Source organism: Macaca nemestrina, chromosome 14 (assembly GCF_043159975.1).
Source record: "Macaca nemestrina isolate mMacNem1 chromosome 14, mMacNem.hap1, whole genome shotgun sequence".
NCBI classification, from domain to species: Eukaryota; Metazoa; Chordata; class Mammalia; order Primates; family Cercopithecidae; genus Macaca; species Macaca nemestrina.
The window spans coordinates 45,578,459-45,600,544 of record NC_092138.1 but is presented as its reverse complement, the minus strand read 5'-3'; the positions used below and the strand labels follow the sequence as shown (position 1 = coordinate 45,600,544).

Here is a 22,086-nt window from a genome sequence, read left to right as displayed (position 1 = left end):
TTTCCCTTTCTCACCACCCTAGCAGAAGTTCTCCATAAGAGCCCCACACCTGGCCGGGCGCGGTGGCTCAAGCCTGGGCGACAGAGTGAGACTCTGTCTCAAAAAAAAAAAAAAAAAAAAAAAAAAAGAGCCCCACACCTGCAGCAAACTTCTGCCTGGGTATCCTGGCATTTCCATACATCTTCTGAAATCTAGGCAGAGGTTCCCAAACCCTAATTCTTGACTTCTGTGCACTCGTTGGCTCAACACCACGTGGAAGTTGCCAAGGCTTGGGGCTTACACCTCTGAAGCCATGGCCCAAGCTCTACGTTGGCCCCTTTCAGCCCCACGGCTGGAGCAGCTGGGACGCAGGGAATCAAGCCCCTAGGCTGGCCACAGCATGGGGGACCCTGGGACTGGTCAACTAAACCATTTTCTCCTAAGCCTCCAGGCCTGTGATGGGAAGGGCTTCCATGAAGACCTCTGACATGACCTGGAGACATTTTCCCCATTGTCTTGGGGATTCAGCTAATCGTTACTTATGCAAATTTCTGCAACCCACTTGAATTTCTCCTCAGAAAATGGGTTTTTCTTTCTATCATATTGTCAGGCTGCCCATTCTCTGAACTTTTATGCTCTGCTTCTCTTATAAAACTAAATGCGTTTAACAGTACCCAAGTCACCTCTTGAATGCTTTGCTGCTTGGAAATTTCTTCCACCAGATACCTTAAATCATCTCTCTCAAGTTCAAAGTTCCACAAATCTCTAGGGCAGGGGCAAAACACCGCCACTCTATTTGCTAAAACGTAACAAGTTTACGTTTAAGCAAGTCTTACGAGATCTGATGGCTTGATAAGGGGAAACCCATTCCGCTTCATTCTCCTTCTCTCTCTTGCTGCCACCATGTGAGACGTGCCTTTCACCTTCCACTGTAATTGTGAGGCCTCCTCAGCCATGTGGAACTATAAGTCAAATAAACCTCTTTCTTTTGTAAATTCCTTCCTTGTAAAGACAAGGACATGAGATTTGGGAGGGAGTCAGGGTGGAATGATATGGTTTGGCTGTGTCCCCACCCAAATCTCTGCTCCAATACCCTTCAAGTTCCTCATCTCCATCTGAGACCACCTCAGCCTGGACCTTATTCATATATCTATCAGGCTTTCAGGCAAAGCCATTCAGTAAGACTCTAGGAAGTTCCAAGCTTTCCCACATTTTCCTGTCTTCTTCTGAGCCCTCCAAACTGTTTCAACCTCTGCCTGTTTCCCAGTTCCAAAGTCGCTTCCACATTTTCAGGTATCTTTTCACATTTTCAGGTATATTTTCAGCAACGCCCCACTCTACTGGTACCAATTTACTGTATTAGTCCATTTTCACATTGCTGATAAAGAAATACCTGAGACTGAGCAACTTACAAAAGAAAGAGGTTTATTGGACTTATAGTTCCACATGGCTAAGGAGGCCTCACAATCACAGTGGAAGGTGAAAGGCACATCTCATATGGTGGCAGCAAGAGAGAGAAGGAGAATGAAGTGGAATGGGTTTCCCCTTATCAAGCCATCAGATCTTATAAGACTTATTCACTGTCATGAGAACAGTATGTGGGAAACCACCCCCATGATTAAATTATCTCCCACCAGGTCTCTCCCACAACACGCCAGAATTATGGGAGTACAGTTCAGGATGAGATTTGGGTGGGGACATAGAGTCAAACCATTAATAGCCATTATCATAAGCAAATTAACACAGGAACAGAAAAACAAATACCACGTTTTTACTTGTAAGTGGGAGCTAAGCATTGGGTATACATGGACATAAAGATGGGAACAGACACAGGGGACTACTAGAGCAGGGAGTGAAAGAGGTGGGTAAGGGCTGAAAAACTACCTATTGGGTACTATGCTCATTACCTGGGTGATGGAATCATTCGTATCCCAAACCTCAGCATTACACAATATACCCATGTAACAAATTGGCACATGTACTCCCTGATCTAAAATAAAAGTTGAAATCATTAAAAAAGAAAAAGTAACAGTAACCATTCTTGTGTGAGCTGAGTGATAGAAAAATATTTTTTGTTTCTGTTATTTTTATTCTTTTCTATTTTTTTCAAGTTTTCTGAATTGACCGGTTTTCCTTTGTAATGGTAGGGCGGGGCAGTAGATGTGGAGGTAATAAGTGATATTTGCTTTTTAGAACGTGAATCCTCTCTATGTTAGGTTTGTTGATTAGTGGATTCATCTACAAACCATCCCTTCTCTGTTGCCACCTTCTAGCTAGCCAGCCAGGAATAACCATGTGATTCAGGTTCAGGTCAATGAAACAAGAAGAGAAGACTGCTGGGTGAGCTTCTGGGAAAGTTTTTGCCTTCCTGACATAAAGGAATATATTCAGCAGCCATATCACTTCACATCTGTAACAGCTTTCTTGAGATATAATTAAACATCATACAGTTTGCCCATTTCAAGTATACAAATCAATGTTTTTTAGTATATTGACGGAGTTGTGCAACTATAACCACAACCAATTTTAAAACATTTTTATCAACCCCAAAAGAAACTCTATATCCATTAGCAGTCACTTCCCATACTCCCTTAACCCCCACTCCAGCCCTGGGCAACCACTAATCTACTTTCTTTCTCTAGATTTGTCTACTCTAGACATTTCAAATAAATGGAATCATGCAATATGTGATCTTTTGTCACCATCCTCTTTCACTTTGCATAATGTCTTCAGGGATCATTCACGTTATAGCATGTAGCAGTACTTTATTGCTTTTTATTTTCTTTATTCCTTTTTTATTAGTTTATTACTTTATTCCTTTTTTATTCATCATTTAGATATCTATCCATTAATCAGTTGATAGACATCTGGGTTTTCTCTTCACTTTTTGACTCACGCATACTGATGCTATGACCATTTGTAAATGTATCCAATTCACAAACACTTGAATTGGTTTGTGTTTGTATGAATGTATGCTTTCATTTCTCTTTCTCTTGGATACATTCCTAGGAGTGAATTTCTGGCTCATACGATAACTCTACGCTTAACTTTTTAAGGAACTTCCAGACTCTTTTCCAAAGCATCCGTATCCTTTTCATTCCCACCAACAATGTATGAACGCCTTCACATTTTGCCCTTCCCTCTTCCTTCTTGCAAAAATGCAATCCTGATGCCTGAAAGTAGAGTAGCCAGCTTAAAACTAAGAGGCACAAACACGAACACATTAAGGATAGCAGAGAAGAAAGACCCAGTCTAGATTTCTACTTACCTCTAGACTTTCTTTTATTTGGGAGGAAAAATTCCTATTTGATTAAGGTATTTTAAATAGGGTCATCCAATAATTACAAAGAAGGCAAACCTCTTCCAAACATACAATGTCATTCTATTCAGAGAATAAACTTCTCCTTGATCTTTATATGCTAATTTATAACAGAACCATCTTTTTAAAATTTATAGCTACATATAATATTTAAATTACCTTGAAATTATAAGATAAACCAATGTATTTCCATCTGATCTTATTTTTTATAAAATGTATTATTCTGTTAATGCAATAAATATTAATAATGACCAATATATGAACTAAGCAAAGTAAGCAAACCAGTAATCAAAGACTCTTCTAAGTACTTTAAAAATGTATTCATTCAGTCTTGTAAATAACTCTGTGAGATAGGTAAAACTACTTTCCCCCATTTTATATATAAAGAAATTGACGCACACAGGATCTAAATAACTTGCCCAAGGTCACACAGCTAGTGTCAGAACCAGCATTCAAAGTCAGGCAGAATTCCTACTTAACCCTAAAGTATTGCCTCCCCTGTAGAGCAGCTTAGCAATTTTAGGATAGAAGATTAATAAATAGTAGCCTGAAAATGTATAAAGGAGTATGTGTGTGTATGTGCATGTGTGCATGCGTGCTCATTTATGTTATACTCTACTCTCACAGTGAAATGAGTAATAAGGGGACAACTATTTTTTAGCACCCACCAAATGCCAGGTATTATATACAATGCTCAACAAGTATTATCTCACTAAATCCTCGTAACAGCCAGGAAGAAGACAGTATCTTCATTTATAGGCAAAGAATCTGAGACCCAGTAAAGTTAAATAACGTGCCCAGTTTCACACAACTGATAATTAGATAAATGATAACTAGATTTGGATACAAAATCAAATCTGCTCTGTTCAAAGCTAATGCTCTCTCTACCATACAATAAAGTTTACCTGTTTAGGTTATTCATACGCTAAATTGGAAACTCCACATGACTATATAAGCTCTTATGGTTTTATATTTATCACTCTCATTATTATCTCTTTGTAACTACTCATACGCTTTAACTTTCTGAAAATACGTTCCCATCCTTTCTGCCAAAATACCTGAAATTTCTACTACAAAAATATAACTTAAAAGGAAAACACATGATCCTGGAAAAATATTACATAAACAAACCCCTCCAGAGAGGGTCCACACTGATAATTTCATGTTACTCCAATAATATTCCATTATCTACCTGTCTGGACCATATTCCTTCCAGTATTTCTCATGACTGTGATATATCAGTAATTCTCTCCCTTTATTAACAATCACTTACTCTTCTCAAAGTAGTGTTTCTTAGCCAACAAACATTTAAAACTTCCCCTAAAAAAAAGTTTTCCTTAACTTGCTATTTCCTCTAGCTGTTAGAGGCACAGCCAGGTCTAATATCAAAGGCACCTCTGCTCCTAGATTTAGGCAAGCATGTAAAGACACCACCTTCTACTTGGTAAATCTTACCTATGCATGTCTTTATCAGAGTCTTAATTACTGCGTCAATATTTTAACCCTGAAAGTGTTGTAAGGGGCCACTTTTGGAATGTGCTCAGAGGAAATTACTGCCTCGTTTTATAAAACTTCTGTAATTTGACCCCATGCCAATGATACATCTTTCTTCCAATATGAATAATAGAAAATATCCTTTATTAATCACTATCTATAAGCCAGGTCTGCTAGGCATGGATTTTCATTCTCATCCCTTTAATGTCTGTTCTTTCCATTCTTTGTTTATTCCCACCTCTGTATCTCTGCTTAACCATGCCCTTAGTCTGAATGCCATCTCTCCTCTCTAACCTGCCATCATTCTAAGCCTAGCTAAATCACAAGTTCCTCCCTGAAGCCTTCCCTATACTCATAAGCCCACACTGAGCAGCACCTTCTGTAGATTCTCGTAGCATTAAAAGCTGTACCTCTTCATTTCATCCTTAATTATATTCTGCTTGAAGTCGCTCATGAGTTGTCATTCTTGTTCTCTAACAATTGTGCATATTTTCTATAGTATCAGACCAATTCACACATTTTATCTCCTAGAATATATATATAACACAGTGACAAGAAAAAATACATTAAATAAATTAATAACATAAACAAGATGATAGCTTAAGAAACCAATCTACTTTTAAGCGTCATACTTACAAAGAATATTGGTAACATAAATCTCCTGTTTCTTTTCTTTATATATATATATACTTTTAAGTTCTGGGGTATATGTGCAAAATGTGCAGGTTTGTTATATAGGTATACATGAGCCGTGTTGGTTTGCTGCACCATCAATTCATCATTTACATTACGTATTTCTCCTAATGCTATCCCTCTCCCAGTCCGCACCCCCGACAGGCCCTGGTGTGTGATGTTCCCCTTCCTGTGTCCATGTGTTCTCACTGTTCAACTGCTACTTATTAGTGAGAACATGTGCTGTTTGGTTTTCTGTCCTTGTGATAGTTTGCTCAGAATGATGGTTTCCAGCTTCATCCATGATCCTGCAAAGGACATGAACTCATCCCTTTTTGTGGCTGCATAGTATTTCATGGTGTATATGTACAACATTGTCTTTATCCAGTCTATTATTGATGGACATTAGGGTTGGTTCCAAGTCTTTGCTATTGTGAATAGTGCCACAATAAACATACGTGTGCATGTGCCTTTATAGCAGCATGACTTATGATCCTTTGGGTATATACCCAGTAATAGAATTACTTGGGTCAAATGGTATTTCTAGTTCTAGATCCTTGAGGAATCGCCACACTGTCTTCCACAATGGTTGAACTAATTTACACTCCCACCAACAGTGTCAAAGCATTTCTATTTCTCCGCATCCTGTCCAGCATCTGTTTCCTGACTTTTTAATGATCACCATTCTAACTGCTGTGAGATGGTAACTCATTGTGGTTTTGATTTGCATTTCTCTGATGACCAGTGATGATGAGCATTTTTTCATGATTGTTGGTTGCACAAATGTCTTCTTTTGAGAAGTGTCTGTTCATATCCTTTGCCCACTTTTTGATGGGGTTGTTTTTTTCTTGTAAATTTGTTTAAGTTCTTCATAGATTCTGGATATTAAACCTTTGTCACATGGATAAATTGCAAAAATTTTCTCCCATTCAGTAGGTTGCCTGTTCACTCTCATAACAGTTTCTTCTGCTCTGTAGAAGCTCTTCAGTTTAATTAGATCCCATTTGTCTATTTTAGCTTTTGTTGCCATTGCTTTTGGTGTTTTAGTCATGAAGTCTTTGCCCATGCCAATGTCCTGAATGGTATGGCCTAGGTTTTCTTTTAGGGCTTTTAGGTCTTACATTTGTCTTTAGTCCATCTTGAGTTAATTTTTGTGTAAGGTGTAAGGAAGGGATCCGGTTTCAGCTTTCTGCATATGGCTAGCCAGTTTTCCCAGCACCATTTATTAAATACAGAATCCTTTCCCCATTGCTTGTTTTTGTCAGGCCTGTCAAAGATCAGATGGTTGTAGACGTGTGGTGTTATTTCTGAGGCCGCTGTTCTGTTCCATTGGTCTATGTATCTGTTTTGGTACCAGTACCATGCTGTTTTGATTACTGTAGTCTTGTAGTATGAAGTCAGGTAGCGTGATGCCTCCAGCTTTGTTCTTTTTCCTTAGGATCATCTTGGCTACGCGGGCTCTTGTTGGTTCCATATGAAATTTAAAGTAGTTTTTCCCAATTCAGTGAAGAAAGTCAAAGGCAGCTTGATGTGGATAGCACTGAATCTATAAATTACTTTGGGCAGTATGGCCATTTTCACAATATTGATTCTTCCTACCCACGAGCATGGAATGTTTTTCCATTTGTTTGTGTCCTCTTTTACTTCCTTAAGCAATGGTTTGTAGTTCTCCTTGAAGAGGTCCTTCACATCCCTTGTAAGTTGGATTCCTAGGTATTTTATTCTCTTTCTAGCAACTGGAAGTGCATGGGAGATCACTCATGATTTGGTTCTCTGTCTGTTATTGGTGTATAGGAATGCTTGTGATTGTTGCACATTGATTTTGTATCCTGAGACTTTGCTGAAGTTGATTCTCAGCTTAAGGAGATTTTGGCTGAGACAATGGGGTTTTCTAAATATACAGTCATGTCGTCTGCAAACAGAGGCAATTTGACTTCCTCTCTTCCTAATGGAATACCCTTTCTTTCTCTTGCCTGATTGCCCTGGCCAGAACTTAAAATGCTATGTTGAATAAGAGTGGTGAGAGAGGGTATCCTTGTCTTGTGCTGCTTTTCAAAGGGAATGCTTTCAGTTTTTGCCCATTCAGTATGATATTGGCTGTGGGTTTGTCATAAATAGCTCTTATTATTATGAGACACATTCCATCGATACCTAGTTTATTGAGAGTTTTTAGCATGAAGGGCTGCTGAATTTTGTCGAAGGCCTTTTCTGCATCTATTGAGATAATCATGTGGTTTTTGTCTTTGGTTCTGTTTATGTGATGGATTTTGTTTATTAATTTGCCTATGTTGAACCAGGTTTGCATCCCAGGGATGAAGCTGACTTGATCTTGGTGGATAAGCTTTTTGATGTGCTGCTGGATTCGGTCTGCCAGTATTTTATTGAGGATTTTCACACTGATGTTCATCAGGGATATTGGTCTAAAATTCTCTTTTTTTGTTGTATCTCTGCCAGGCTTTGGTATCAGGATGATGCTGGCCTTATGAAATGAGTTAGGGAGGATTCCCTCTTTTTCTACTGATTGGAATAGTTTCAGAAGGAATGGTACCAGCTCCTCTTTGTACGTCTAGTAGAATTCAGTTGTGAATCCATCTGGTCCTGGGCTTTTTTCAGTTGGTAGGCTATTAATTATTGCCTCAATTTCAGAACCTGTTATTGATCTATTCAGAGATTCACCTTCTTCCTGGTTTAGTCTTGGGAGGGTGTATGTGTCCAGGAATTTACCCATTTGTTCTAGATTTTCTAATTTATTTTTGTAGAGGTGTTTATAGTATTATCCAATGGTAGCTTGTATTTGTGTGGGAGCAGTGGTGATATTCCCTTTATCATTTTTTTATTGCATCTATTTGATTCTTCTCTCTTTTCTTCCTTATTAGTCTTGCTAGTGGTCTATTTTGTTGATCTTTTCAAAAAACCAGCTCCTGGATTCATTGATTTTTTTGAAGGGTTTTTTGTGTCTCTATCTCCTTCAGTTCTGCTCTGATCTTAGTTATTTCTTGCCTTCTGCTAGCTTTTGAATTTGTTTGCTCTTGCTTCTCTAGTTCTTTTAATTGTGATGTTAGGGCACTGATTTTGATCTTTCCTGCTTTCTCTTGTGGGTGTTTAGTGCTATAAATTTCCCTCTACTTACTTCCTTAAATGTGTCCCAGAGATTCTGGTACACTGTGTCTTTGTTCTCATTGGTTTCCAAGAACATCTTTATTTCTGCCTTCATTTTGTTATTTACCCAGTAGTCATTCAGGAGCCGGTTGTTCAGTTTCCATGTAGTTGTGCGATTTTGAGTGAGTTTCTTTTTTTTTTTTTTTTTTTTTTGAGACGGAGTCTCGCTCTGTCGCCCAGGCTGGAGTGCAGTGGCCGGATCTCAGCTCACTGCAAGCTCCACCTCCCGGGTTTATGCCATTCTCCTGACTCAGCCTCCCGAGTAGCTGGGACTATAGGCGCCCACCACCTCGCCCGGCTAGTTTTTTGTATTTAGTAGAGATGGGGTTTCACCGTGTTAGCCAGGATGGTCTCAATCTCCTGACCTCGTGATCCGCCCGTCTCGGCCTCCCAAAGTGCTGGGATTACAGGCTTGAGCCACCGCACCCGGCTTTGAGTGAGTTTCTTAATCCTGAGTTCTAATTTGATTGCACTGTGGTCTGAGAGACAGTTTGTTGTGATTTCTGTTCTTTTACATTTGCTGAGGAGTGTTTTATTTCCAATTATGTGGTCAATTTTAGAATAAGTGCGATGTGGTGCTGAGAAGAATATATTCTGTTGATTTGAGCTGGAGAGTTCTGTAGATGTCTATTAGGTCTGCTTGGTCCAGAGCTGAGTTCAAGTCCTGGATATCCTTGTTAATTTTCTGTCTCGATCTGTCTAATATTGACAGTGGAGTGTTAAAGTCTCCTATTATTATTGTGTGGGAGTCTAAGTCTCTTTGTAGGTCTCTAAGGACTTGCTTTATGAATCTGGGTGCTCCTGTATTGGGTGCATATATATTTAGGATAGTTAGCTCTTGTTGAATTGATCCCTTTACCATTATGTAATGGCCTTCTTTGTCTCTTTTGATCTTTGTTGGTTTAATGTCTGTTTTATCAGAGACTAGGATAGCAACCCCTGCCTTTTTTGATTGCCATTTGCTTGGTAGATCTTCCTCCATCCCTTTATTTTGAGCCTATCTGCGTCTTTGCATGTGAGATGGTTCTCCTGAATACAGCATACCAATGGGTCTTGACTCTTTATCCAATTTGCCAGTCTGTGTCTTTTACTTGAGGCATTTAACCCATTTACATTTAAGGTTAATATTGTTATGTGTGAATTTGATCCTGTCATTATGACGTTAACTGGTTATTTTGCCCATTAGTTGATGCATTTGCTTCATAGCGTCGATGGTCTTTACAATTTGGCATGTTTTTGCAGTGGCTGGTACCTGTTCTTCCTTTCCATGTTTAGTGCTTCCTTCAGGAGCTCTTGTAAGGCAGACCTGTTGGTGACAAAATCTCTCAGCATTTGCATGTCTGTAAAGGATTTTATTTCTCCTTCATTTAAGAAGCTTAGTTTGGCTGTATATGAAATTCTGAGTTGAAAATTCTTTTCTTTAAGAATGTTGAACATTGGCCTCCCACTCTCTTCTGGCTGTAGGGTTTCTGCCAAGAGATCCACTGTTAGTCTGATGGGCTTCCCTTTGTGGGTAACCCAACCTTTCTCTCTGGCTGCCCTTAACATTTTTTCCTTTACTTCAACATTGGTGAATCTGACGACTATGTGTCTTGGGGTTGCTCTTCTCAAGGAATATCTTTGTGGTGTTCTCTGTACTTCCTGAATTTGAATGTTGGCCTGCCTTGCTAGGTTGGGGAAGTTCTCCTGGATAATATCCTGAAGAGTGTTTTCTAAGTTCGTTCCACTCTCCTCATCACTTTCAGGTACACCAATCAAACATAGATTTGGTCTTTTCACATAGTCCCATATTTCTTGGAGGCTTTGTTCATTCGTTTTACTCTTTTTTCTCTAATCTTGTCTTCTCATTTTATTTCATTAATTTGATCTTCAATCATGGATATCCTTTCTTCCGCTTGATCGAATTGGCTATTGAAGCTTGTGTATGCTTCATGAATTTCTCATGCTGTGTTTTTTAACTGCATCAGGTCATTTATGTTCTTCTCTACACTGGTTATTCTAGTTAGCACTCCTTTAACCTTTTTTCAAGATTTTTAGCTTCCTTGCAATGGGTTAGAACATTCTTTAGCTCGAAGAAGTTTGTTATTACTCATCTTCTGAACCCTACATCTGTCAACTCGTCCAAGTCATTCTCCATCCAATTTTGTTCCCCTGCTGGCAAGGAGTTGTGATCTTTCGGAGGAGAAGAGGTGTTCTGGTTTTGGGAATTTTCAGCCTTTCTGCTCTGGTTTCTCCCCATCTTTGTGGTTTTCTCTACCTTTGGTCTTTGATGTTGGTGACTTATGGATGGGGTTTTGGTGTGGATGTCCTTTTTGTTGATGTTGAAGCTATTCCTTTGTGTTTGTTAATTTTCCTTCTAATGGGCACCTCAATCTCAGATCTGGTGGAGTCTGCCAGACGTCCAGTCCAGACCCTGTCTGCCTGGGTATCAGCAGTGGAGGCTATAAAACAGCAAGTATTGCTGCCTTATCCTTCCTCTGGAAGCATCGTCCCAGAGGGGCACCTGCCAGATGCCAGCCAGAGTTCTCCTGTAAGAGTTGTCCGTCGGCCCCTACTGGGAGGTGTCTCCCAGTCAGGCTACGCGGTGGTCATGGACCCACTTGAGGAGGCAGTCTGCCCATTATTAGAGCTCAAATGTGCTGGGAGAACCACTGCTCTCTTCAGAGCTGTCAGGCAGGGACGTTTAAGTCTGCAGAAGCTGTGCCCACAGCTGCCCCTTCCCCCAGGGGCTTTGTCCCACGAAAATGACGGTTTTTATCTATAAGTCCCTGACTAGGGCTGCTGCCTTTTGATCAGATATGCCATGTCCTCAGAGCTGGAATCTACAGAGGCAGTCTTGGCGAGCTGCGGTGGGCTCCGCCCAGTTCACACTTCCCAGCAGCTTTGTTTACACTGTGAGCATAAAACCACCTACTCAAGCCTCAGCAATGGTGGACGCCCCTCCTCCCACCAAGCTCCAGCATCCCAGGTCGTTCACAGACTGCTGCGCTAGCAACAAGGATTTCAAGTCAATGGATCTTAGATTTGCTGGGCTCCGTGGGCATGGGACCCGCCAAGCCAGGCACTGGAGAGAATCTCCTGGCCTGCCAGTTGTGAAGATTGTGGAAAAAGCGGAGTATTTGAGCGGAAGTGTACCATTCCTGCCAGTACAGTCTCTCACAGCTTCCCTTGGCTAGGAAAGGGAAATCCCCCGACCCCTTGCACTTCCCAGATGAGGTGACGCCCCGCCCTGCTTCAGCTCACCCTCCGTGGGCTGTACCCACTGTCCAACCAGTCTGAATGAGATGAACAAGGTACCTCAGTTGGAAACGCAGAAATCACCCATCTTCTGCATAGATCTTGCTAGAGTTGCATACTGGAGCTGTTCCTATTTGGCCATCTTGGAAGCACTCAAATCACCTGTTTCTTAAACCAAATCTAAAACTATTTCTGAGCTCTTTCAAGAATGTCCAGTTCTGCTTTAAAGTTATAATACCAAAATTCTTAAAATATATTTAGTTCAGAATTTTATTTCAGACTCCAAACCCAGTATCTTGAGGTTCTGCCAACACATTAAATATGCACATTGCTTACCAACATCAATGGCCACAACTTAAAAATAATCTTTAAGTTTCCTACTACAAAAGTCTAGGTTTAGATATTTGAAATCACAATGTATGATCTATATTTGCACAGTGGAAATGTCTAATTAAATCCCAAATTATCATTATATCCAGGCTTACATTTCATTAAACAGGCAAACCTTAACAAGTCCATTACACAATTTTAACAACTAATATGTCTGAAATGACCATAATTAGTCCAATTAGTTTTCATTGAACCTGTCAGACAAAATATCATGCAATCTGAATCATTTTTAAAAACTTGCATTTTAAACCTTTGTAAATTGCTGATAATAGGTGGTTCCACACCAGGTGGGAAGGAGCAGACTATCCGAATTAATTGTATCTAAAATACACTAGAAAAAGTAAAAAAAAAATCACAAAAAGAGAGAGAAAAATTTTCTACTGGCTCTCTCATTACTCAAGCTTATGAAATTTACAGCCACAAGCAGAAGTGAAACAAGGCCAAAACATATGAAAGAACATTGCCAGTATTACTTAATAAAAAGCTAATGATGAGCTTTCCATAGGAAAAACAGATAGAAAGAAAAAGAAAATAAGGTGGATACATTCACCAAGAAAAGTCATTTCCCCATAAAGACAAAATTTATATTAATTTACATCATTAAGTACAGAATTAATCTCTCCGTGACTGAATAAAATAAAGATAAAAATAAATTTATTTTCTCCCTATACAGTTTATTAGAATTTGTGCCATAAAGAATTTCTGGACATTTGTTCTTAAATGTATTTTGCAAGGACATAAAAGAAGGAACCATACCTGTTTTACCAATGACATCTTGTAATTCAGTCATAGAACTGATTATTGCAGCAAGAAGGTCAGAACTGGTGAGCCAACTGAGCGCTTGTAAACAACGCAACTGCTCCTTTTGATGTTCTATAAAATTGAAAAAATCCATTGTAAAATTCTACAAAACTTTATTAAAATCTATATTTAAAATTCATAGCAGTGTTCAGCTATTTAAGAAACAGATCAAACCCTATTGTGAACATTGCCTACTGTGGAAAAATCTATTAAGAAATGTTAGATTAGCTCGACCTAATTTACAAATAACTGTAAATGACACCAAAAAAACAGAAAAAATAAATTTTCTTTGGTTGTACTTACACTACTTAATAGTCTGCTTTTTAAAAATAAAAACAAGTCATTTCTTCAAAATAGTTAAGCATTCAAAAACAACTGGAAAATTTACATTTGTCTCATTTTCATACAATTCTTCAATATATTTTTAACCCATTTCATACTTATTCATAGAAACTGAAAATAAATCATACTGATAATTTGAAATAGGGCAGTTTTTGATTGACATAACTGAAAAATCAATGTATAAACTCTTTGCTTTACTGCAGAGGATTCCAATATAAAACAAGACAAAGTTCAAATTATACACATTTGTCACCTTCGCTTAAAAAAAAAAAACCAGCCTAATTTATACAAAATATTCACTTATCCATACACACATATACATACATATGGAGACTATGTTATATTATTTGGCATATTACATGATTTTTTAAAAGTTTTTCCATAATAGCCAGATATAGTCACACTGTATATTTCACTTACATGCAACCTATATTTTTAAAAGCACAAATTATCTTACTTGGAAATTGATGCTTGTCTTTGGGCTCTCCTGTGCACACTAACATGCCTATGCCTTCTTTGAAACTCTCCATCCAGGTAAAAAGAGAGGCACATGATTGGCCCAAAATCTTGAGTCTGTTTGCTGCCAAAATTGCAATAACAACTTTCCGAAATATACGTATCAATCCTTTGAATATTTTCTTTTTCATCTTGGCTTCCTCTTGCTTCTTTTCCTCTACAGTTGACAAAGCCTGGGCTAGAGTTCTAATTTCCAATTTGAACAACTCAAAGGTGTTGACCTGCTCCTGGAGAAAATCTCTCTGTGTAGACAAGGCGCATGATCGGCTATAGAGGGGATATAAGGCACCAGCCATCAATGCACAGGCTGCCAGCAAGGATGTCTGTTCCCTTTGAGTCTGTGATAACAGTTTTTTGAAGTGCGAATTTTCGAGAACCAACTGTTCATGTGACTTCTCAATATGGTTCAATTTTTCCATATTTTTTTCAGCAATTTCTTGAAATTTCTATGGAAAAAGTCAAACAATATATTTGATCATGAAACATAGAGGCATTATATTAATTTCCCTTTACGCAAAGAAAACAAACTTTTGCTGACAACCACTTCTTCCTCTTCAAAAGATACATGTGCTAAAACAGCCAAAATATAAATAAGATAGATAGGGCAACAGTGAGCCAAACAGCTTAGATCTGAATGTGCACATTGATTTTTAAATCCTCTCACATAGAAGCTTTACGTAAAGTAGAACACATAAATTTCAGAGTATTTCATGAATTTCCTATAGACTTACACATAAATACACAAATTTGGAAAAGAAAAATATGCTTTCTCTGTATAATTTCTCTTCCTCCACTCCTCACTAATTCTTCATTCCTACTTTTAAACAGAAATGACACTGCCAATAGAGGGGTTCTTAGATGTAAAAAAGACTTTACTTTTTACCAAAATAAACAACCGGTTCAATCAATGATATAATGAATAGCACGGTCTACCATTTACTGCATGAGAAGGCACTGTCTCTCATGGATACTCACTTATTTCAGTTTCTGTCTTCCCTCCTCATGACAGAAAGCTGTACGCAGCGCATCTCCAGTGGTGACAGGAAATACTAATTGTGACCTGGGCCTCAGCAGCCCTCTGCTCCTTTTTGCCTAATCAAGGTGCTTACAATCCAAAACTTAATTTGAAATAAAAAGAAATTTAACTGTAGGAACCACAATTAATCACTAGAAAATAAACTGGCTCTCTCTATGAAATCTTAACCTAATCAGTAAGGAATCTTGAAAGACAGAGTAAAATCAAGAAGGGCAAGGCACAATGGCTCACGCCTGTAATCCCCGTGTTTGGGAGGCTGAGGTGAGAGGGTTGCTTGAGCTCAGGAGTTTGAGACCATCCTGGGCAACATAGCAAGACCCCATCTCCACAAATAAAAATTTTAAAAAAATTAGACAGGAATGGTGGTGCACACCTATAGTTACAGCTACTCGGGAGGCTGAGGCCAGAGAATCAATTGAATCCAGGAGGTTCAGGCTGCAGTGAGCCATGATCATGCCACTGCACTCCAGCCTAGATAACAGGGCAAGACTCTGTCCAAAAAAAAATAATAATAAAATAAAATAAAAAATTAAAAAATTAAAAAAGGAAGAAGACAAAAGAAAAGAAGAAAGAAGAAAGAAGAAGAAGAAGATAACAGATCCCAATTTGCTTTACTATTCACTTATTATTCAATAAACATTTATTGGGGCCAGGCATAAGGGCTCACACCTATAATCCCAGCACTTTTGGAGGCCAAAGTGAGAGGATCGCTTGAGAGCAGGAGTTTGGGACCAACCTGGGCAACAGAGTAATATCCTGTCTCTACAAAAAAATTAAAAAATAATCAGCCAAGTGCGGTGGTACGTGTATAGTTCTTGCTACTCAAGCGGGTGAAGGTGGGAGGATCTCTTTAGTCCAGGAATTTGAGACCAGCCTAGGTGACAGTGCAAGACCCTGTCTCCACAAAAAAAAAAAAAAAAAAAATTGCATTGATTACACGTACTCGGAAAAGGGACAAGTAAATCAGCTAGTGTGGTATAACGCTATGATAGAGACATTCCAGGTTGCCAGAGGAATACAAAAGGGCACTAATACAAACTTTGGCAGCCATATTCTATCAATGGGACTATGTCCCAGAACTCCACAGAAAGACCACTAGTAAAGCAAGTGGTGTCCCACAGGGAGTGCTAAAAGGAGCAAGAAACTCTGAGAAGCAGTAGCTATGCAGACTGCTTGCAAGAGGATGTACGACAACCCTCTTAAAGCAGGCACACTTTAAGGAAAAATAAAACTTGACACTTGACTTGTAGCTAGATTAAAGCAGGAAGACTCGCATGTGGAAAAGGAAGAGCCAGAAAATAGCATAGTATGCTCTAAGGATGGCAATAATTCAGAATACCTGAAGAACTGAGAGAAATGATGGAAATTTGGAAAGTACACAGGTAACAGAGGACTGAGTACCTAATGTGCTATACTAAGAAAGTTAACTTTATCTGGAGAGGTATGAGAAGCCATAAAATCCTGGAACTGTCCTATTGTTAGTAAAGGGATGTGAGAATTAGAAACATAATAAAGATGGCCAGGGGTAGCAGTAGAGTTGCAGCAGTTGGGAGTAGGATGAGGGGAACAAATGAAAATCACAAAGGTTAATTCCATATTCTCTTCAAAATCAATTTCATCTGTTCAATTAGAGGAAAAAAAGAAAGTTACAGAAAACCTAGAAAATATAAGAGGCAAACTAGCAATACTTGGGTAAATGAAAATAAAAGTGAACCTCAGTGTCTCAGGCAGAAGTGTTTTCAACAAAAATTACACACAAAATTACAAGAAAAATTGTGCGTGTAGATACAGGTAGAGATAGAGACACTGTATCCTAAAGTCAGTATCTTAATAATGGAGAAAAACCTAAAGCATTCTTACCAAGTTCCGGAGCAAGGCAAGAATACCCACTATCTCCAGTAGTATTTAACATTGTATTTGGTGTGTTATTAGCCAGTGCAACTAGGCAACAAAAAGCAAGTAGAGACATAAGAACTGGCAAAGAAGAAGTAAAACTATCTCTACTTGTAGAACATGTGATCATAAATCTAGAAATACCAAAAGATCCAATGACAGAATTCAAACAAAAAAAAAAAGCCAGTAAGGTTAAAATATATGAAATTAACACACAAAAAAATCAACAGCTTTTTGTTCACAGCAACATTATTCACAATAGCCAAAAAGGTAGGAAAAAACAGAAATGCCTAACAGGGGATGAATGAATCAACAAAATGTGGTATATCCACACAACAGAATATTATTCAGCCTTAAAAAGGAATGGAGAACTAATACATGGTACAACATAAATTGAAAAATTATGCTAAAAGAAAGAAACCAGACACAAAAGGCCACATTTGTATGACTCCATTTATATAAAATACACAGACTAGGAAAATTTGTAGACACAGAAAACACATTTTTGGTCACCAGGGGCTGAGGAGAAGAAGGAACAAGGAGTGACTGCTTAACGGGTTCAGCGTTTCTGTTCGGAGTGATGAAAAGTTCAGGAGCTAAATAGTGGTGATGGTTGTGCAATACTATGAACATACTTAATGCCACTGAACTATATACTTTAAAAGGATCAAAATGGTAAATTATATGTCATGTATATTTTACCACAATTTAAAATATCAATATCCTTAATATATACAGATAAACAAAAAAGAAGATAACGGAAGAGAAAACTCCATTTAGAATTCCATAATAAAAAAGATAGAATAATTTAGGAATCAATTTAGCCTGAAATGTAAAAAAATCTATATGAGGAAAAGTTTTAAATACAGCTGAAAGATACAAAATAATACTTCAAACTTCAACAGCCTAACTCATCACAAAGATTCAATTATTCCTAAGTAAATTGATAAACATAGTGCAATTCCACTAAAAAACAAAGCAGTTTTCTTCTGGAGCTAGGCAAGTTGAGTTTAACCCTGAAAAAGAAGAGGAATGAGAGGGGAACAGCCCCACCACATATTGAAACACCAACAAAACCTCTAATTAAGGCTGGGCACGGTGGCTCACCCCTGTAATCCCAACACTTTGGGAGGCCAAGGCAGGTGGATCACCTGAGATCAGGAGTTTGAGACCAACCTGGCCGATATGGTGAAACCCTGTCACTACTAAAAATGCAAAAAAACGGCCGGGCGCGGTGGCTCAAGCCTGTAATCCCAGCACTTTGGGAGGCCGAGACGGGCAGATCACGAGGTCGGGAGATCGAGACCATCCTGGTTAACACGGTGAAACCCCGTCTCTACTAAAAAATACAAAAAACTAGCTGGGCGAGGTGGCGGGCGCCTGTAGTCCCAGCTACTCGGGAGGCTGAGTCAGGAGAATGGCATAAACCCGGGAGGTGGAGCTTGCAGTGAGCTGAGATCCGGCCACTGCACTCCAGCCTGGGTGACAGAGTGAGACTCCGTCTCAAAAAAAAAAAAAAAAAAAAAAAATGCAAAAAAACCATTAGCCAGGCACGGTGGCACAGGCCTGTAATCCTCGCTACTTGGGAGGCTGAGGCAGGAGAACTGCATGAACCTGAAAAGCAGAGGTTGCAACAACCCAAGATCGCGCCACTGCACTCTAGCTTGGATGACAAAGCAAGACTCTGTCTCAACAAACAAACAAACAAACAAAAAAACCTCTAATTTAAAAATCATGTTATTTGTACATTAAAAAAAAAGACCAATGGAACAGAATAAACAGCTAGAAACAGAGCTAGGCACAAAAAAAACTTCAGTGATAAAGGTAGCAATTCAAAGCAGTGGGAAAAAGACAGACTAAATGGTGGTGAAATAACTAGATGGCCTTTTGGAAAAAAATATAAAAGTTGATCTACACCTGACATTTTATACAAAAGTAAATTTCAAATAGACCATAAATCTATACGTAAAAAAAAATGAAACCACAGAAATATTAGTAGAAAATGCAGGCAAATTACTTAATCTTGGTATAAAGATAGGATTGCTAAAACTAAAAATCCAGATGCATAAAAAGAAAAGATCAATTAACAGATTAAAAAATACACATTGGAGGGCCAGGCACAGTGGCTCACACCTGTAATCCCAGCACTTTGGGAGGCCGAGGCAGGTGGATCACGAGATCAGGAGATCAAGACCATCCTGGCTAACATGGTGAAACCCTGTCTCTACTAAAAATACAAAAAATTAGCCAGGTGTGGTGGAACGTGCCTGTAATCCCAGTTACTCAGGAGGCTGAGGCAGGAGAATCACTTCAGTCTGGGAGGCGGAGGCTGCAGTGAGCCAAGATCGAGCCACTGCACTCCAGTCTGGGCAACAGAGCAAGACTTGCTATCAAAAAAAAAAAAAAAAAAATTGGTATTATATAAATAATTTGATTTCAAAGTTTCCAGTTCACTCCTACTAGAACCCAAATCTCAGAGGATACTGTGAGGCCTATTATTTCTCTATTTTAATGGGAATAGTTTGAATATTATAGTGCTTATTCATATTGCAGGCATTGTTCTAAATGCTTTACATATATTCTTTCTAATCTTTATACTAAACTATGAGGTTGGCACAGTTTTACTGATAATAAAATTGAGGTTAAGAGAAGTTACACAATTTGCCCAAACTCCTTCAGCTAGGTTTATCTAATTCTCTTACTAACTTTTTTGTCTTTACTGAACCAAGGTTCTCCCCTCAGGTACCAACATCTCCACATGTCTTCCCCTTCTCCCACTGTCCTCAACCTGATGATCAAGGAGAGGATGATCTGTTCCCTTAGTATACAGGCATTAGCCTCACCACCACTTTTCATAATTTAACATGTTCTGTAGAACCTCCGGGTCCTTTGCCTTCCATCTCCCCTAACACTATTCGAATACTAACAATCTTCAGAGCCCATTTCAGGTTCTGTCTATTCTGTGACTCATTTTACTATCATTTTCCTTCATACTGATCTTGACCTTCTCTGAACTTAAGTTCAGAGAACTTAAGTCACTCAGGCATTTAACTTCTACACTACTTATTTATTTCATGTGTGTATATCTACTCTCCCTCAAATACAAGACTGCTAGTTCCTAGAGGTTAGGAATTATTTACTATAGTGTCTGTCACAGTGCTCTATACCCTATAGATATTTAATAAATATTGAAGGAATTAAATAACCCTTTATAAAATCATCCCTGACTCTGCTTAGCACAGTGTTTTGCCCATAATAGACACGGAATAAATGCCCAATTAATGAAAAAAGCTTTACAATGTAAAGGATTAGAAAAAAGAAAAATATAATTTAAAAAACAAAATTTCCAAATGTAATTTGGAACTTATCTACATGTCAGAATTCTGGTTTAAATTAATTCTGACTTTCCATAGGGAACTACTTTCAGAGGTATTGCATTATTTACTGTGAATTATTCTTGAAGAACAAAGCCTGTTTGATTGTAAGGGTGGAAACAGCTATAGAGCAAATTTGCCTTTAAAAAAAAATCTAATGTTTTCCACCCAAGGAGATTAAAAGCCAGTATTTTTAAAACAAACAGAAGGAACATCGCTTTCACATGGGACAAAAGCATTCCTAGTACTGAAATAACCTGCTCCTCAGTGTGTCTAATTTCAAAAAATAATATTCTCAAATTCCCCCACAAAAACATTCCAATCCTGAAGGAAAAAAACTAAAAATATAGAATGCATATCTTTTACACAAAATTCAATAGCATAACAAAAATACTACATAATTTCACCAGTTTTCCTTTACTCCCTAATAAATTCAAAGTACATCCATAATGGGGAGAAAGGACAGCTTTTTTCCTTAATGAATCACGGACTTACTTCCTGAAATACATGAGCTTTGAGGGATGCCTTACTGGCTTACAGCACTCTGTGAACTCTGAGACTCTGGGCCAGAAATTAGACACTTCCCTAGGGAGTAAAATTCTTTTGTATCACTCTTGCTCGCTGCGTTCTTGCTCTTTATGTTGGCAAAAGGGCAAATTGCAAACTGGACATTCAATGACATATAGACATCAAAGGACTTCATTTAAAGTGTCTTATTTTTGTAAGTTTCATATCTTGCCTTTTTAAGTTATGGTAATATTTTAAAATATAACAAACATAATTTCACCTGCTTTCTCTATTATGTAAATGTTTCTCTGTTTAAAAATAAGAATACTCTGTAGGAAACTGAAACTCTCAGACATTGCTGATGGGATTGTAAAATAGTGCAGCCATTTTCAAAACCAGTTTGGCAGTTCCTCAAAAAGTTAAACACAGAATTATCATATGATCTAGCAATTCTATTATCTAGTCTTCATATACACACACACATTCTCAAGCCCCATAATGGTTATTTATTTAATTTTAAAACACTATCTTCATTACGTAAATTTAACACAACAAAAATATGTGCCAAAAATGGTATGTGCCTGTGTTTACTGTTTTGTTTCTAAAGCACTGTAAATTATAAAATACCCTTTGGATAAACCATACCCTCAAAAGAACAGAGTTCTTTTTATCGGAAGACTGGGAATAAATGTGTCAATACAGGCAAGATGTATGGATTGCTTATTGTTAAAGAGATATTACCTCTGACTGTCTGGAAAATTAACAATATTATCTCTAAATTCTGATGTGTCCCGTATCTCCCTTCTTTCTGTGCTTTCAGATCCTGGCAACAGGGCCCAGGTTGGCTCCAGTCTCCTCTACTAAGCCTCCTCAAACTTTGACCATCTCCTCTTCTAAATTTATAGCATTCTTTTGGCAACTAATTATGTACAGCCTATGATAAACCTTGTATTATTTACTTTTTCATGTATCTCCCCAATTATACGTTACACTTTTGAGGAAAAAACTATATAGTATACCTCTTTGTTACTACCACAGCATGAAACACAGTGTACTATATATTTGGTATATAACATAGTTTTTTATTAATATTAATTAAATTATGTAAAAATTATCTTATACTCTTATCTACAGTAGCAATTTTATGATATAGTGTATTAAAACTTCAGTTTCTCAGAAAAAAAACTCTGAGAAATACAAATTAAGAGAACTACCATTTGTGGGTGGCTGACAATGTAGCACTATTTAGACTTTTCTTACATTATCATGTTTAAACATTAGTTAGTCTAGAATCACTTAAAAATGTGAGTTCCAGCCAGGCACAGTAGTTCACGCCTCTAATCCCAGCACTTCCAGAGGCCAAAACA

General features: G+C 38.1%; 1 protein-coding gene across 8 annotated transcripts in view; it reads right to left on the bottom strand.

The window, feature by feature from the left end:
* LOC105489083 (coiled-coil domain containing 171) overlaps positions 1-22,086 on the bottom strand; it is a 395,301-nt gene that overhangs the window by 215,901 nt on the left and 157,314 nt on the right. For all 8 annotated transcript variants that reach the window (XR_011612600.1, XR_011612601.1, XM_071077821.1 and 5 more), the window contains 2 exons: positions 13,851-14,355; positions 13,007-13,123 (listed from right to left, as the gene is read on the bottom strand). Coding sequence is in view for 6 of the 8 variants with exons in the window: in XM_071077821.1 (XP_070933922.1) it covers positions 13,007-13,123; positions 13,851-14,355 (622 nt within the window). In the remaining 2 variants the exon portion in view is untranslated. The remainder of the gene's footprint in view (positions 1-13,006; positions 13,124-13,850; positions 14,356-22,086) is intronic.